The sequence below is a fragment of the Rhinichthys klamathensis genome, unplaced genomic scaffold (assembly GCF_029890125.1).
Source record: "Rhinichthys klamathensis goyatoka isolate OS25496 unplaced genomic scaffold, OSU_Roscu_1.1 h1tg000339l_1, whole genome shotgun sequence".
Lineage (NCBI taxonomy): Eukaryota > Metazoa > Chordata > Actinopteri > Cypriniformes > Leuciscidae > Rhinichthys > Rhinichthys klamathensis.
In genome coordinates, this window is record NW_026606853.1 from 143639 (window position 1) to 158612 (window position 14974).

The 14974-nt window shown below is 40.7% G+C and overlaps 1 protein-coding gene across 1 annotated transcript; it reads left to right on the forward strand.

The window, feature by feature from the left end:
* The first annotated feature begins 21 nt into the window (after positions 1-21).
* LOC130106392 (inter-alpha-trypsin inhibitor heavy chain H3-like) lies at positions 22-14585 on the forward strand. Its single transcript, XM_056272482.1, has 19 exons — positions 22-131; positions 863-1026; positions 1216-1320; positions 1405-1567; positions 1646-1756; positions 1858-1986; positions 2105-2221; positions 2445-2613; positions 2690-2800; positions 3095-3276; positions 3372-3551; positions 3783-3910; positions 3979-4144; positions 10111-10270; positions 12076-12198; positions 12311-12485; positions 12583-12731; positions 13769-13853; positions 13935-14585. The coding sequence occupies exons 1-19, from the start codon at positions 51-53 to the stop codon at positions 14047-14049; spliced, it is 2613 nt and encodes an 870-aa protein (XP_056128457.1). The 5' UTR covers positions 22-50; the 3' UTR covers positions 14050-14585.
* The last annotated feature ends 389 nt before the right edge of the window (positions 14586-14974 follow it).

Below are 14974 nucleotides of genomic sequence, written 5' to 3' on the forward strand. Positions count from 1 at the left end.
CAGGAGTTTAAAGGCAGTGTGTGTTTCGAGGTCTGCTTTCTGAGCAGGTCATGATGGATCGAGCAGCTCTCAGACTGATTCTCTTGGGCGTCTTTCTCATCTCAGCCAGTTCACAACAACCTGTAAAGAAGGTGAGGGTCAACGCTCAGTTTAAGATAAAAAATATAAAAGATTCATTATTTGTATTTGAGATGAAGGTCCAGACAAATTAGATTTATTTATTCATTAGATGTTGAATATAAAATGTTCAAAGGTTTGAGGTCAATTAATACTTTTTATCATTAAATTGATCAAAAGTGACATTCTAGATATTTGTAATGTTACAAAAGATTTCTATTTTAAATAAAAGCTGTTGTTTTAAACTTCATCATCAAAAAATCCTTTAAAAAATGTTTCATGTTTTCCACAAAAATAATTTAGCAGTTTTTTTATTACTTTTTTAACACTAATAAGAAATGTTTCTTAAGCAGCAAATCAGCATATTAGAATGATTTCGGAAGGATCATGAGACCCTGAAGACTGGAGTTATGATGCTGAAAATTCAGCTTTGATCATGGAAATAAATTACATTTTAAAATGTAATATGATGGAAAGCAAATTTACTGATTTTAGTGTATTTTACATCAAATAAATGGTGAGCATGAAAGACTTAAAAAAAAAAAAAAACTTACTGACGTTTGAACAGCAGGGTATTATTTAAACTGAGTAAAGAGAACTATCTATTACTCAATAGTTTACACTGAGATGTAGTCCAAAGGCCTTTTCTCCATGCCATTTTCAAACAGTAAATATTTGAACAATCCCAAACAAAAAGGAGTAAATGTGCTATCCAATCTGATAGTACTATTTTATGTCTCAACAGAAACAAAATGTGGATATATACAGCTTCTACATTAACTCCACGGTCACCAGTCGCTACGCCACAACCGTCATCACAAGCCGTGTGGCGAACACAGTGAATGAATCTCAAGAGATCCAGTTCGAGGTCAAGATACCCAAGAATGCCTTCATCAGCAAATTCAGAATGTAGGCAAACATGAGTTGTGTTATATAAGTAGAGATAATCATGTTAGTGTAGCAAAATGTAGCATATTGGTTCCAGGTCATGTCTGCTAATGCAGCTAAACAACAACAAAATCAATATTTATAAATTATTTTATGCAATATCTCTAAGATGCACATATTAAGAGGATGTTATTGTCATTTTCTCCATAGGACCATAGAGGGGAAGATATATGATGGTGTTGTGAAGGAAAAGCAGGAAGCTCAGCAACAGTACAGTCGAGCAGTATCTAGAGGAGAAAGTGCTGGACTGATCAAGTACTGGACATTAAAAATAATAGATCAATTAAATGTGTTTTTATAGCATGTTTACTAATATACTAGGATTCATTTCTATTTCAGATCTGTTGGAAGGACTTTAGAAGACTTTAAAACTTCAGTGACGGTGGCTGCTTTTAGTAAAGTGACTTTTGAGTTGACCTACGAAGAACTGCTAAAGCGCCGACTTGGCAAATATGAGCTACTCATCAATGCCCAACCGATGCAGCCGGTGGCAGACTTCAAGGTAGGAGAAGAAACAAAGAGGAAAATAGATCATCAATTAAGCTGGATAAAAAGATCATATTTATTTTACTCGCGTTAGATTGATGTTCACATACAAGAGAAACCAGGAATTTCCTTCTTGGAGGTGAAAGGAGATTTAAGCACCGATGATCTGGCCAATGCCATCAAAACCACCAGAGCAGACAAAGACGTAAGAGCTTAAAATGAGGGGTAAAACACTTAGCTTAAATGTTCTCATTATGCTATTACACTTCAAACTAAGTTACCAGATGAGCAAACTGATCATTTCAGGCATGGGTGACCTTCTACCCCACTCGAGATCAACAGACCAAGTGTAAAAGCTGTGGAGAAAATGGACTGAATGGTGACCTGCTTATAACATACGATGTAGAAAGATCAAATCATACAGGAGAAGTCATGGTACATTTTTCAATAACATACTTTATGAGAGTAAAATAAATTTGCCAAATGACTTTAAAAGACTGACTGTGTAAAAAGACTTGAAAGATATTCAGAATTTACTTTTGTTTTCCCTCAGGTGTCAAATGGCTATTTTGTCCACTACTTTGCACCCTCTAATGTTCCACGTATTCCCAAAAATGTGGTTTTTATCATTGACCGGAGCGGTTCTATGAACGGCAGAAAAATACATCAGGTAAATGTCAATGTCAAGTTCAGCCAAATCAGTTAAAAGGAAATAACAAGCAATGCATTTTTTATGGCAAAACATTTTTGAAGGATCTTGCAGCATTGTGCATTTATATGTTAAAATAACAGGTATTTATGTTTTAAAATAATTGTGGAGTTACTTTATTTAACAATGCTGGTAATAAAGAAAGAATAACTTAAGGAAACCTAAAGAAAGTGTTTTTCTTTAGACTCGTTTGGCGCTGCTAAAGATTTTAGGTGATCTTGATGAGGATGACCACTTTGGATTGATCACTTTTGACAGTGAAGTTAAAACATGGAAGAATGAACTCCTGAAAGCTACCGAGGGAAACCTGGAGACTGCAAAATCTTTTGTGAAGGAGATCAGCGATAGAGGAGGTGAGTTCCTAACTCTAAATAGGGAGTAAGAAAGCTGTACCTCAATGTGACACAACTATGTTTGTTCTTCCTTTAGCCACAGACATTAACGCTGCAGTTCTAGCAGGAGTGGACATGATCAATCGACATCCACGAGAAGGAACCGCCTCCATCCTGATCCTGCTGACTGATGGAGATCCCACTTCAGGCACAGATTCACTGACAAACACAAGCTAATGTGTTTTATCCTAGCACTAGTTCACTCAGTGTAATTAGAAGACCTGTTAATAAAAGGTTTAAGACCTAATTAAAAGTGCAGTTAGGAACAGTAGATTATCATCATAACCAAATTTGGTTCTTTTCTTTGTCTGTAAGAGAAAAGAATAAGAAATATGAAATTGTCCAATGATTCCATTGCTTTCTGATCACTCAAAAAATGTCATGATTTTCAAGTATGTATTGTAGGTAGTCTTATTTTTCGACTTATTTTCTTCTCAAACAGGTGAAACTAACATAGAGAGGATAATGGCCAATGTGAAAGAGGCAATTGGTCTAAAGTTTCCCCTATATTGTCTTGGTTTTGGATATGATGTTAACTTTGACTTCCTGACAAAGATGTCATTGGAAAATGGTGGAGTTGCTCGCAGGATTTATGAAGATTCGGACGCTGATCTACAGCTGCAGGTGAACGACATAGAATCAGCTGTGAATTCATCCTCAGTGCTTATCTGTTCTGTGTTTCAATGCATTTAAACCCTTTGTTTCTGTTTGTATTGTAGGGCTTCTATGAAGAAGTTGCCGTCCCTCTCCTCACTGATATTCAACTTAAATACACAGGCGGGACAAACCTTACCAAGACCAGCTTTAGCCTGTACTTCAATGGCTCTGAGATTGTGGTATCAGGACAAATCACAGACAACAGTGTGGAGAGTTTCACCACTGAAGTCACTGCAGTATCAGTAAGAGCATCATGGTGCTTTACAATATCTTGAATTGGTAGGGATTGAGTGGGCTGTTTTACCTCGGCAGTCTCAACCAAGGTCATTATTTTGTGTATTAGGATCATTGATGATCAATTGTTTATAAGTTTGGTATAATGGTCACTTTGTTTTCTGAGAAAGTTATTGATGAAAGGGGTGATGACAGCATTCCTGATGAAAATGTTCAATAGTATTATTATTTCTGAGCAGAAAGGCAATAACGTGACGTATCAGGAAACTGTAATGGCAAAAGACCCCAGTGATGTCCCACCTGAGAATGAGGATTTCATGCCGAGACTGTGGGCCTACCTTACAGTGAAGCAAATTCTGGAAAGGCAGTAAGTTTATTGAGTGATATGACATTCTGCTTTTTTTGCTGGACATTGATGACATCTTTCTGTCTCAGAGTGCTTCTTAAAGGACAGGAGAAAGAGGATGAAAAGGAAGAAGCTCTCAAACTGTCCCTGAAATACCAGTTTGTCACCTCCCTCACCTCTATGGTCGTCACAAAGCCACAGGAAGATGAAGTAGAAGTTGCCGACAAACCTAAAGAGGGAGGAGAGGAACCCAGACCTCCAGGTGAGAACTGAGAAGTTTTAGTATCTTACAAACCTTGTAAATAAAGGTGGGCAAACATTTGACCTTCAACAAAAGAGTCTACCTAGGGTCTACCTGTGTGGCTCTGAAGTGTCTTCAAATCAGTTGGGCCATCTGGGGGTGGCGTCTTAATTATCCCGGTAGCGTGGGCTGTCATAATAGCTTGTCGGCTGCACGACTGAGCTTGCCTGAGATATGAATGGCTTGAAGCGACCTCAGAGGCTTCTGACTCCATAGGAGGAGATGGCGAGCGAGTTGCGATATGCGACGGGAGCTTTGATCACCCTGATGGTTGATGTACACAACGGCCATGGTGTTGTCCGTCTGCACCAGCACATGGCATGCTTGCCTTTAGCCGCGATCCAATGCAGCACGGGAAAAGACACACTGTTAGCAACTCGAGAGAATGCGAACACAGTGCTCCCTCAGAGGAGCAAGGGCTTCCTCTGTGACCTTCGTGAATGGTAAATGGACTGCATTTATATAACGCTTTCACAGACCCAATGGCCACCAAAGCGCTTTACAATTTTGCCTCACATTCACCCATTCACTCACCGACGGCGGTGTCAGCCATACAAGGCGCCATCCAGCTCGTCGGGAGCAGCTGGGGTAAGGTGTCTTGCTCATGGACACCTTTACAACAAAGAACTTTACAATTTTGCCTCACATTCACCCATTCACTCACCGACGGCGGTGTCAGCCATACAAGGCGCCATCCAGCTCGTCGGGAGCAGCTGGGGTCAGGTGTCTTGCTCATGGACACCTCGACACTTGGTCAAACCTTCCGGTTTGTAGACAACCTACATGAACCACTGAGCCACTGCCGCCCCGAAGACACAAGGCGACAGGGACAGCCCAAAGGGGAGGACTTTGTACTGACATGCCCATCCCTTTAACTCAAAGAGTAGAAACGGTCTGTGTCGTGGGAGAATCGAGACACGAAAGTATGTGTCCTTCTGGTCGATCGCTGCAAACCATTCTTGGGGACGAATGTATTCGGAGATGCGACTCTGCGTTAGCTTCTTGAATGGGAGCTTGTGAAGGGCCCGATTCAAGACATGCAGGTCCGAGATTGTCTTCATATCGGCTGCAATCTCCACATGCAGGACAGGAGCATCCTTGTCTGCCACTGAGGTGAACCTCACACTGCTGACCGCCGGGCGAACTGAATCGCATCGAATAGACCAATGAGTCAGCGACACGGGCTGGGAAGTGCTATCCAGGCTTCCACACACCATACAAGCGGGGTCAGGGGGACTACCAACGTATCACAGTGGGGCAGTATGGTGGAGCACAGGGTCCCGACAGGGTTGCATGAGAAGGCATTGCATCCTCAAACTGCACACCACTGCCTGCTGGCGATAGGAGATGGGGATGAGGGTGGCAAGGTAAAGCGTCGCACACACCATCCGCACCTTCCTGGGACCCAGAGAATTCTCTTACAGAGAATTTGGGTATCACAGCCAGAGGCGTAACAGAAATTGGCTCAAAGTTTCTCCACCTGGCTCTCCTCCGTGGGAAGAGCAGCTCCGTCCATCTCCGGGTTTATCTATGTGAATATCTATAAATATCAATGTGAAAATATGCGTCCTGGAGATCCACCGAGGTGAACCTGTCTCCTTGCCGAATATTTTTACTAGAGGTGGGCATAGATTAATTTTTTTAATCTAGATTAATCTAGATTAATATTGAAATTAATCTAGATTAATCTAGATTAAAATGGCTCATTTGAATTCTCCCGAAGGCATTCAGAATATGTGTGCTACCCAAATAATGACTAAAAGTAAGTCTTTGAGAATAGTTTGCCTCGCGTAGGGGTGTGCATTTCTGCCAAAAATGCCATTCGACAATCGAGGAGCAAAAGTCGAATATCGTAAAAAAAAAAAAAAAAAAAAGAAAAAAAAAAAAAGGCAATGACAGAAAGGGAGGCCAATTTCATCTTTAGCGATTTGTCATCAAACAAACTGTTTATTAATTGAACAAGTAACATGTTTTCGTCCTTTTTTTTAACATAGTAGGCTAATTGGAAGAAGAAGAAAAACAATACGCACGACAGTCCGTTTTTGCATCGCCAATGCTCGTTAGATCAAAAAATAATGTCATCATATGTCATAAGAATTTTATGTGAACCTGCCTTGTTACTGCAATAGCCTCATTTTTAAACAAATTAGTTTCAATCAATGTAAACTATTCGTGTGATAATGCCACTGCGCAATACACGCGCAATACACACACAATGTATTACCTGAATGAAATGAAATCGAATGTATCGTCCTGTGGAATCATTCATTCACAGACAGCTTACGAAGATGTTCAACTAATAAAGATCTTCATCGCTGGCAAAAATATGATGCATTTGCAGATTTGCATTTTCTAGACTAGACTGTAGATCGGCCACTTCATCCAACGCTCTTGATGCTCTTAAATCTTCCTGTTTCGACTCCGAGTGTGAATTGAAAGCGCTTCAGACGATTCAGTGCGCGAGGAACTGAACAGATCAACTGATTCGCGAACCGATTTAGACAGATCATCTGACAACTTGTTTGATGAAGTCTTTGAACAGAATCGACTCAAAAGAGTGATTCATTTGTAAATGAGCATCGCTCATGCCCATACAAAGGACACAGCGCGCTTGGAATAAACTCATTTAACAACGTATTGCATTAAAATAAAGTAACGAGAGGAACGTCGCCCAACGTAACAAAGTAAAAGTACACCTTGTGTCCCTGACAGGAAAATACCCTACTGCGCGATCTGTGACAGTAGGCGCGGCGTCATACTACACATTAGAATTGCGTGAAAATATAACGATATTCGAAAAAGCTATTTATGATCCCAACCCAACTTTGATTAACGGCGATATTTTTTTTATCGCCCGATAAGAGTCTCACGTTAACGCAGCACGTTAACGCCGATAACGGCCCAGCACTAATTTTTACACAACGTTCTGATAGACAGCATTTTGAATTTGTATTTTCTGAGGTGGCTGTTGAGGACCCGTAAATCCAGAATGGGACGGAGACCTCCCCCTCTCTTGGGAATCACAAAATAACGGGAGTAGAAACCCTTGTGGCTCTCTTCTGTTGGAATCACTCTTATCACTCCCTTTTTCATTAAAGAGGCTATTTCTTCCTCTAAAACCAGAGCTGCTTCCCCTTTGGCCACTGAAATTACCACTCCATTGAACAGAGGAGGTTTTACAGCGAATTGAAGCCTGTATCCCCTCTCTACGGTGGTTAATACCCAGGGATGAACTGTTCACTGTCTGAGCAGCGAGTGGGCCCTTCCCGTCTTCGTTCACTAGAGGTGCCGCAGCACACTCTAGCGGCAAAGGGGGGGAAGACCGCTCCAGTGACTGAGTTATATTGGTCTTTATTTGTGATTGTTTTATTCTTTTGTGATCTTTTTCTCTTTTTTTCACATTCTGCGCCCTCGGTATTTGACCTGGATGCGTCAGAAGAAAATTTATTTTTGAAAAACTGCTTGTGAACGTTAGACCTTCTTCCCTCGTAACAGACCTCGAAGGTGGAGGGGGAGACGATCTCTTGAGGGGCACTCGCAGAACGGTGGCCACATTCCCGCACACATTGGACTCTGAACTGTCCACACAAACACATTTTACCTCTGAATTCCTTCTCCTTTTCCCCGCGGGAGGGAGAGAGTAATCGTTCTGAAGGGATGGGACAGAGAAACCCTGGGTGCTGTCTCCCAACCCTTTCTGATGCTGAACTGACGTATCAGGTCGACCGCCTCTTCTTGTTCCCCTGGGGGGCGGGCGATCTGTGTTTTGCTGCTGCAGCCGCGAAAGACTGTTTAGGTCTAACGAAACCGGGTTGTGGGGCCGTGTTGCTCGGCTGTTATGGTGGAGCAGAGCGGGAAGGCTGGTAATCCGAATGCCCTCCTCTGCCTGACGGTCTGAAATTCGGCCGGTTCGGGTGATAAGGCCGAGCCGCCGGCTTTCTAGGGAGACAGACCTGGAAAGCTTCTCCCTCCCTCTTCCGCTGGTCACACTGCTGCCGCATCGCCGTTACCGTCGCGCCGAACATGGCATCTATAGGGGCATCCAGAAATTCTGCTTTCTCCTTTTCAGAGAGCCCTGACAAACCCAGCCACAGCGATCTCTCACCCACAACTGCTAAGCCCATGCTCCGTCCGCAACTTTGAACTGCTCCGCGGGACGTGCGCAGGTTCAAATCTGCGATGACGCATATCTCCTCCCAGAGCACTGGGTTGGGAGATCCGGAGTCCAGTTGACGACCCATCTCCTCTAATAGCTCCGCTTGATAGGCTGTAAAGAGGGACGTCGTGTTCAAAGCACGGACAGACAGTGCAGTTGATTTGTAAATTTTCTGAAAAACAGAGGCGGCGAAGCGCTCTGTTTTCCCTGGCAGCGACGCTCCGGTTGAAGAGAGTGCCGCCCTGCGGCCCGGGTGCAAGTGATTTGCAACCAAAGTTTCCACCGGGGGAGGATCCCCCATACCTAGATCCTCCATTCCCTGAACATCAAGCCTCGAGAAACCCTTGACGGGCACTCGATGAGAAAAAGGCTTGTCCCAAAACTTCTTCATCTCCGTCACACAGGCCGGGACGGCTGGGATGAACTGCCTTGCTGGCGGGAGACGTGACGGAAGTCTCTTTCCATCGTACAGGTCTCTTTCAGCCCCTTGACCTGTCTGTTGGGATGGCCAGTCGATCGATAATCTAGCCGCGGCCCTGCGACAGACCTCGATTAGATCTGAATCCGTCTGTACAGGGGAAGGTGAACTCTCATCCTGTGCACTCGGTGGCCTGGACTGGTTCGGGGGAAGAATGGCATCTTCATCGTCGTCGTCCTCGTCCTCGAGGATGTTCGACAACACTTCATCATCGTCATCTTCCTCACCCGCTAACGGATCCTCGAACAGCGGGGGAAGGACGGGTGACACCTTCTCCATCATCTCTGCCCATGAGGTGGTGGTCCGGGAACAATCCATGGGTTCCTCTCTGGGTTGAGCATAGAGGCATGGGTCCGATTTTCCACCAACTGCCACGCGGAGCCTTCTTTCTCGGGTCTTAGTCGAGAACGTAGCGCAGTGCGGGCATCCCTCGGGGTTTGACAGCACTGCCTGCGCGTGTTTAGCGCCCAGACAGGAGATGCAGAGGCTGTGTGCATCCTTAGCAGAAATCCACATTCCACAAGCACACGGATGTGGAGGGCGACCTTTTCCTCCAGGGCTCTCCGGTTCTATCGCGGTGTCCATGATGGAACTAGCACTCTCTTCGTACGGTGAGTTCTCACCCAACGTGACAACTGGTACGGAGCTGTGCTGCGATTTAGAGAGCTATCATTTTCCTTGTCCTTTTGATGCGTGGTAAGCGCCCAGAAAAACTTGGAAAAAGATTAGAGAATTTAAGAGCAAGAAAACTCGTCTTGACACGTTAGTTATCGTACTCTTAAGTGACGAAGTCACTCAACGACCTAAGGAAAATATAGCGTTTGGGACGTTACCTTTCGACTCCGTCTCAAAACAGTCAAGCAAATAGTTCCCAAAGTCTGCTGAGGACAGCTTCCGAAATCTTCCACGGGGAAGAGAGCGAGAATGACGAAACGGCAGGTAGCTGCGTTTATATACAGGGAGCCGGGACTCCCTGATCGCTGCAGCGATTGGTCTGCCATAGTTGGCAGACGTGGTGTAATTGGTGCTTCCGCGATCGGACACGCCCAGAGGCGTACCCATAGTGAGATACCGAACGAATGTTAGAAAGAGAACTTTGCCGGATATTTTCATTCACTTAGAGCAATGTTACACACTACATGAAAGGTAATTTTCAAAAATCTATAATAGGGGCACTTTAAATAACATGCATTTAAAAAAGGAGATGGGGTGATTTTTCATTTTATGCAAAATTCAATAAACTGCATCTGCCTTTAAATTGATATTTTCACCACTTGTTTTATATCCCAGTACCAGGATATAGTCATTTCAGTCCCCATCGGCCTGGTCTGCACGGTCGGCCTGGTCGGCCTGGTCGGCCTGGTAAGCACAGTCGGCGTCGTCTGCCCGGTCTGCCCATGCGGTTCAGTACACCTGGTCCACCTCCTGGTTATCCAGCGATCCATGGTATGCCTTTTTTCTAATAAAAGTTGAAAAAACTTTCTCGAGAATGTGTTTATCACTGGTTACTTTGTTTTTGCTTTTACAAAAAATAACTGCAAATTTGCTTTATTAAAAGCAAAATCCACATAAAAAAGTGCAGAGAATAAAATTAGAATAAATAAAATAAGGCATTAGGTGCGATTCAGAAATGAAGCCTCTTATAAGGATAGTTCACCCTAAAATAAAAATGAAGTCATCATTTTCTCACCCTAATGTTGTTCTAATGCTGTATGCCTTTCTTTCTTTTATGGACCACAAAATGAGCATTTAAAAAAAAGTCCCGCTTACACTCATCCATATAATGGGGATAAATAGCAACCAGCATAAAACTTTTTTAAAAAGATGCAAAAGCATCATATAATGATCCCATCCCATTTGTTGTATATTCCAAGTATTCTGGGGCATTAGGGTTTGATAAAAAGCAAAAATGAAATGTAATGTATAATTTAGCGAAAATCCTGACCTTGGCCGTTGGTCTTCTGTGCATGACATTCGTGAGACTCTACTAGCGCCCCAGTTGACACCGACTCGCACAGAAAAACACCCAAGTTGTGAGAAATCTAGATTAATAAAAAACGCAACATGAAATACAATTAATGTACCTTCTTCTTTGAGGTTAATATATCTGTTGTTCATCACAAGAAGAAGTTATCAAGTTCACATCAGTTAACTGTCAGTTCTGTCATAGAGAAAGTACATGGATACCTTTTTGCGATTTCTAGGCATTATATTTCATGTTGCAGTTTTTATGAATCTTGATTTCTCACAACTTGTATGTTTTTCCTGGGCACTGCGGGGCTAATAGGGTCTCACAAACACGCAGTCGAGCACAGAAGACCAATGGTCAAAGTCAGGATTTCCCTTAAATAATACATACAATTTTGTTTTGTTTTCACCAAACCCTATCGAATACCCCAGAGCACTTGTAATATACAACACGTGTAACATGGGATCATTCTGTCATACTTTTGCATCTTATTTAGACAGATTTATTCTGGTTGCTATTCAGTGCCTATATATGGATGAGCACAAGCAGAACATTTTTATAAAAAACACTCCTTTTGTAGTCCATAAAAGAAAGAACCGCATACTGCATCAGAACAACACCAGGGTGAGTAAATTATGCCTTCATTTTCATTTTCACTATCCCTTCAATATTAAAAGCAATATTTGGAAATACATTTTAATCATGAAAAGAAAATGATTTAAATGTAGCATATTTTTTGTGAAAGTAATTATTTGTATTATGTATTTTTTTTAAATATTATTTATTATTATTTACTAAATATTTGAGAAAAATTATAATATTATAATATCCGGTACATTTGAATTACTATAATAATATTTAATTACATTTACAATTATTATTTTTCTATTTAATTATTTCAAAATGCTTTGGTACATTGACCTTTTTTCATTATTTATTGAGTGCTTCGGTCAGTAAATTATTGATAAACTGACTTAGAATGAAAAGCTGTATTATAAATAGTCTGACTTTTTAATGACTAAACCCCCCTTTTTTAGGTCACAAGCTGATGATCTCCAGTTATGGTGCGTATGAATACGCTGTAATTTTGATTCTGCCTTGTGTCAAGAAAGTCTAATTTGATCAATTGCACCTTCTTAGCTCAAATGCCCACAATGCTACAGGAGAGTGCAGAGGAAGAGAGTGTTCTCCTTACTATGTCTGGTACATAAAGATCCCTCAAACATACTTATTATGTAAGTCAATTTTCTAAAATAATTATGATACAGCATTTGCTAATGTTTTCTCTTAGTTCCAAGAGTTGGTAGCAACCGGTTCCTGCTGCCTGCTGCTGGTCAGTCTAAGCCACTGTGTTTTGACGTTCCTGCTCCTCAGAAACTCAGACTGCTACAGGATTCTGCTTCCGGTAACTATTACACATTTACTCTTCATGCACATCCTTGTGGAAGTCATCCTTTTTTTTTTTTTATTGAATGTTTTGTATGTACTCATACTGTGTGACTTTCTGTGTGTCTTAGAGTTCTCTATGAATGGACAATTCATGACTAGACAACAGGGATTCATTCAAATTGCCTTTCATTACAAAACAAACCATCACCTGACAATAAACACAAGATCTATCAGATACCAAGATGGCCAGAATCAGGTTGAGTTTTTGTGGGACCAGGAACCTACTCAACACAATACAGAGGGGTATATACTCAAACTATAAGTGTTTTACTACATTTGTGTATGTTATGGCTTCTTTCTGTGAAGTAGAATTCATTCATCAGTTTCTCTGTTTCAACAGCGTGTCACTGATATTACGAAGAAATGAAATGGACGTTACCATGGGAAACATACATGTTGTTATTCTTCTTCACAAGAAAAATGGTGAAGTGTTTCTGTGGCCTGCTGTTCGGCAACAGCCAAAAGATGTCAGTTTGAGGGGCATTTTAGGTAAGAGTACTTCACTGGTTAAACATTTAAACATGTATTAACACTTTACAATTGACCCAGCTAACAGGGAACGTTCTCAGAACTTAAGCTAACGTTTTGGCAAGGTTTTCTCAAAGTTATGAACAAATGTTCTTCCAGTAACATTAATGGAATGTTTGTTCATAGTTATCTGGTCTTTAATAATGTTCTCAAAAACATTACCATGAAAATGTTATTTATATAGTTCAGTCATGAAACTCTAGAGGTCGTGGGCTGATAGGTTTACATGCAGTCTGCAAGCAATTAAATAATTTCCACATAGCACAAGCTGATTGGACTCTGCTGATCCTGCAGCCAATGATATTGCTTGCTCTACATTTAAATAGTCTGGTTTGCTGTAAGCTAGCCCTGCAGAGCGCTATCAATGTTCCACTGAAACCCTCCACCTCCACCTGCCCCACCTGTCTACATCTGCTACTGTATTTATGTGTCTATTTATGCAGCTGAAGCATATCTTACTTGCTGACAGGAGTGTGTCTGTGTCCATATACTTGCTCTGCAGCAGCAGCAGTGTAGCAGATCTTGTGACCAAATACAATAACATCCCCATATTCAATGACATGCTAAAACTAATTAGAGAGTTGTCATGATTTAAATATTGTTCATTTATTCTTTATTTTTAAAAAAAGATTTTAGATGGACATTCCTCTAATTTTACCACTTGATTCATAATGTTCAGAGAATATTCAAAAGTAATGGTTACCTAATGTTCGAAGAATGATAAAATGGAATGTTCTCTTAACATTCATATAACCAAGAGAAAAAAAAAAGAAGAGTTTTCGGAAAATTTAAAAAAAAAACTGGACGTTTTGAATGTCCAGAGAACATTCAGAAATAATATTTTTTAACTTAATGGGAACGTTAGCAAAACTATCTTTAGACATATTTTTGTTTTGTTTGTTAGCTGGGTGAGCAATTAAATGGTACATTTTGATTTGTAACTTGCTTTATTAAACCAACATGGGATACAATCTCAATAACTGTGGATAATATTGAAGGAAAAGCTGAGGCTTTATATGAGGAGGTTCGAGGATCACAAACACCAACTCTAAAGATAATGGACCAGGAAGTGAAGGCGAGCTTGTAAGTGATGAAAAGTGCTCAGACACACAGCTGATTTTTCCTTTATTGTATATCTGTTTTAATCTATGAATGTATGTGTAGGGAGGATGTCACAGACTACACACTTCCTTCAACTCCAGTTATCAGATGTTGGCTTGTCCCGTTCCAGGCTGTGATGCAGGGAGACATTTCTGATTTCACTGTCACTCAGCTGTAGAGTCTGATCTATCTATCATCTATCTATGTGATGAAATAGCAATTAAAATTGTATGTATAGCAACCCTTTGATTGGTGCCTTTTCAATCAAAGTATTGATTGTGATTATTTCATGTATTTTATGAGGTCATGTCTGATAGTAAAATAATGAACCAGCAACAGACTTTTACAGAATGTAAAGTATTTACAAGTTATATAGATAATAATTTTGTAAAAAGCATGCCTCAATTTTGACTTTTGAGGGGTTTGTAGCATATTAGCTCAAAAGAACTATTAATAATCTATCATAATTTGTAATAATTAATAATGAATATTTGGATCAGTTAATATAATTAATTTAATGTAGTAAAATTAATATTACTATCAATCAACCTGTTTGATCCTGTGAACACTCGTGTTAATTGTTTATTAATTCTAAGAAATGTTAATTTCCGGGGGAGGGAAATGTCTTTCTTATTGTACAGTACTACTAAGAGCCTGTAGTCAAAATCTAAATCGTAAAATAAACTTTGTTGCTAGCAGAGAATCAGAACCAAATACGTATTGTGCTTAAGTTTTATTAACTAAACCACAAACATAACTATTCTAAACACACAATCAATATACAATCCCACATACTTGGGTAAAATCCTAAGTGACAGAATAAAACCGGAAGCAGGAAATGGAACTAAAGATCCATTTAACTATGAAAAGATCCATCAGCTTATTATTTTCAGAGGCCCTCATTAAATGTATACTTGGATGGCCATTGCAGTGAAAGCATGTCGTGAAGTTGCTGAAGAAGGATTTTGATGGTTCCATGAGTCTCAATCAATTTCTTCTGCGTTGAATAAATAAATTGTGATTGTAACGGGGTTCGTTGTTATGGGAAGAAGGAGGCAGGAACCGGCGAACATTTAAAGGTTTTAATACAATAAATAAACAAA

What these genes read in the sequence shown, in the direction of transcription:
- LOC130106392 (XM_056272482.1), top strand. Translation starts at nt 51, where the DNA reads ATGATGGATCGAGCAGCTCTCAGACTGATTCTCTTGGGCGTCTTTCTC. An exon ending in CACAACAACCTGTAAAGAAG is followed by an intron (nt 132 to 862) that starts GTGAGGGTCAAC and finishes ATGTCTCAACAG; the next exon opens with AAACAAAATGTGGATATATA. An exon ending in GGAGATCAGCGATAGAGGAG is followed by an intron (nt 2,614 to 2,689) that starts GTGAGTTCCTAA and finishes TTCTTCCTTTAG; the next exon opens with CCACAGACATTAACGCTGCA.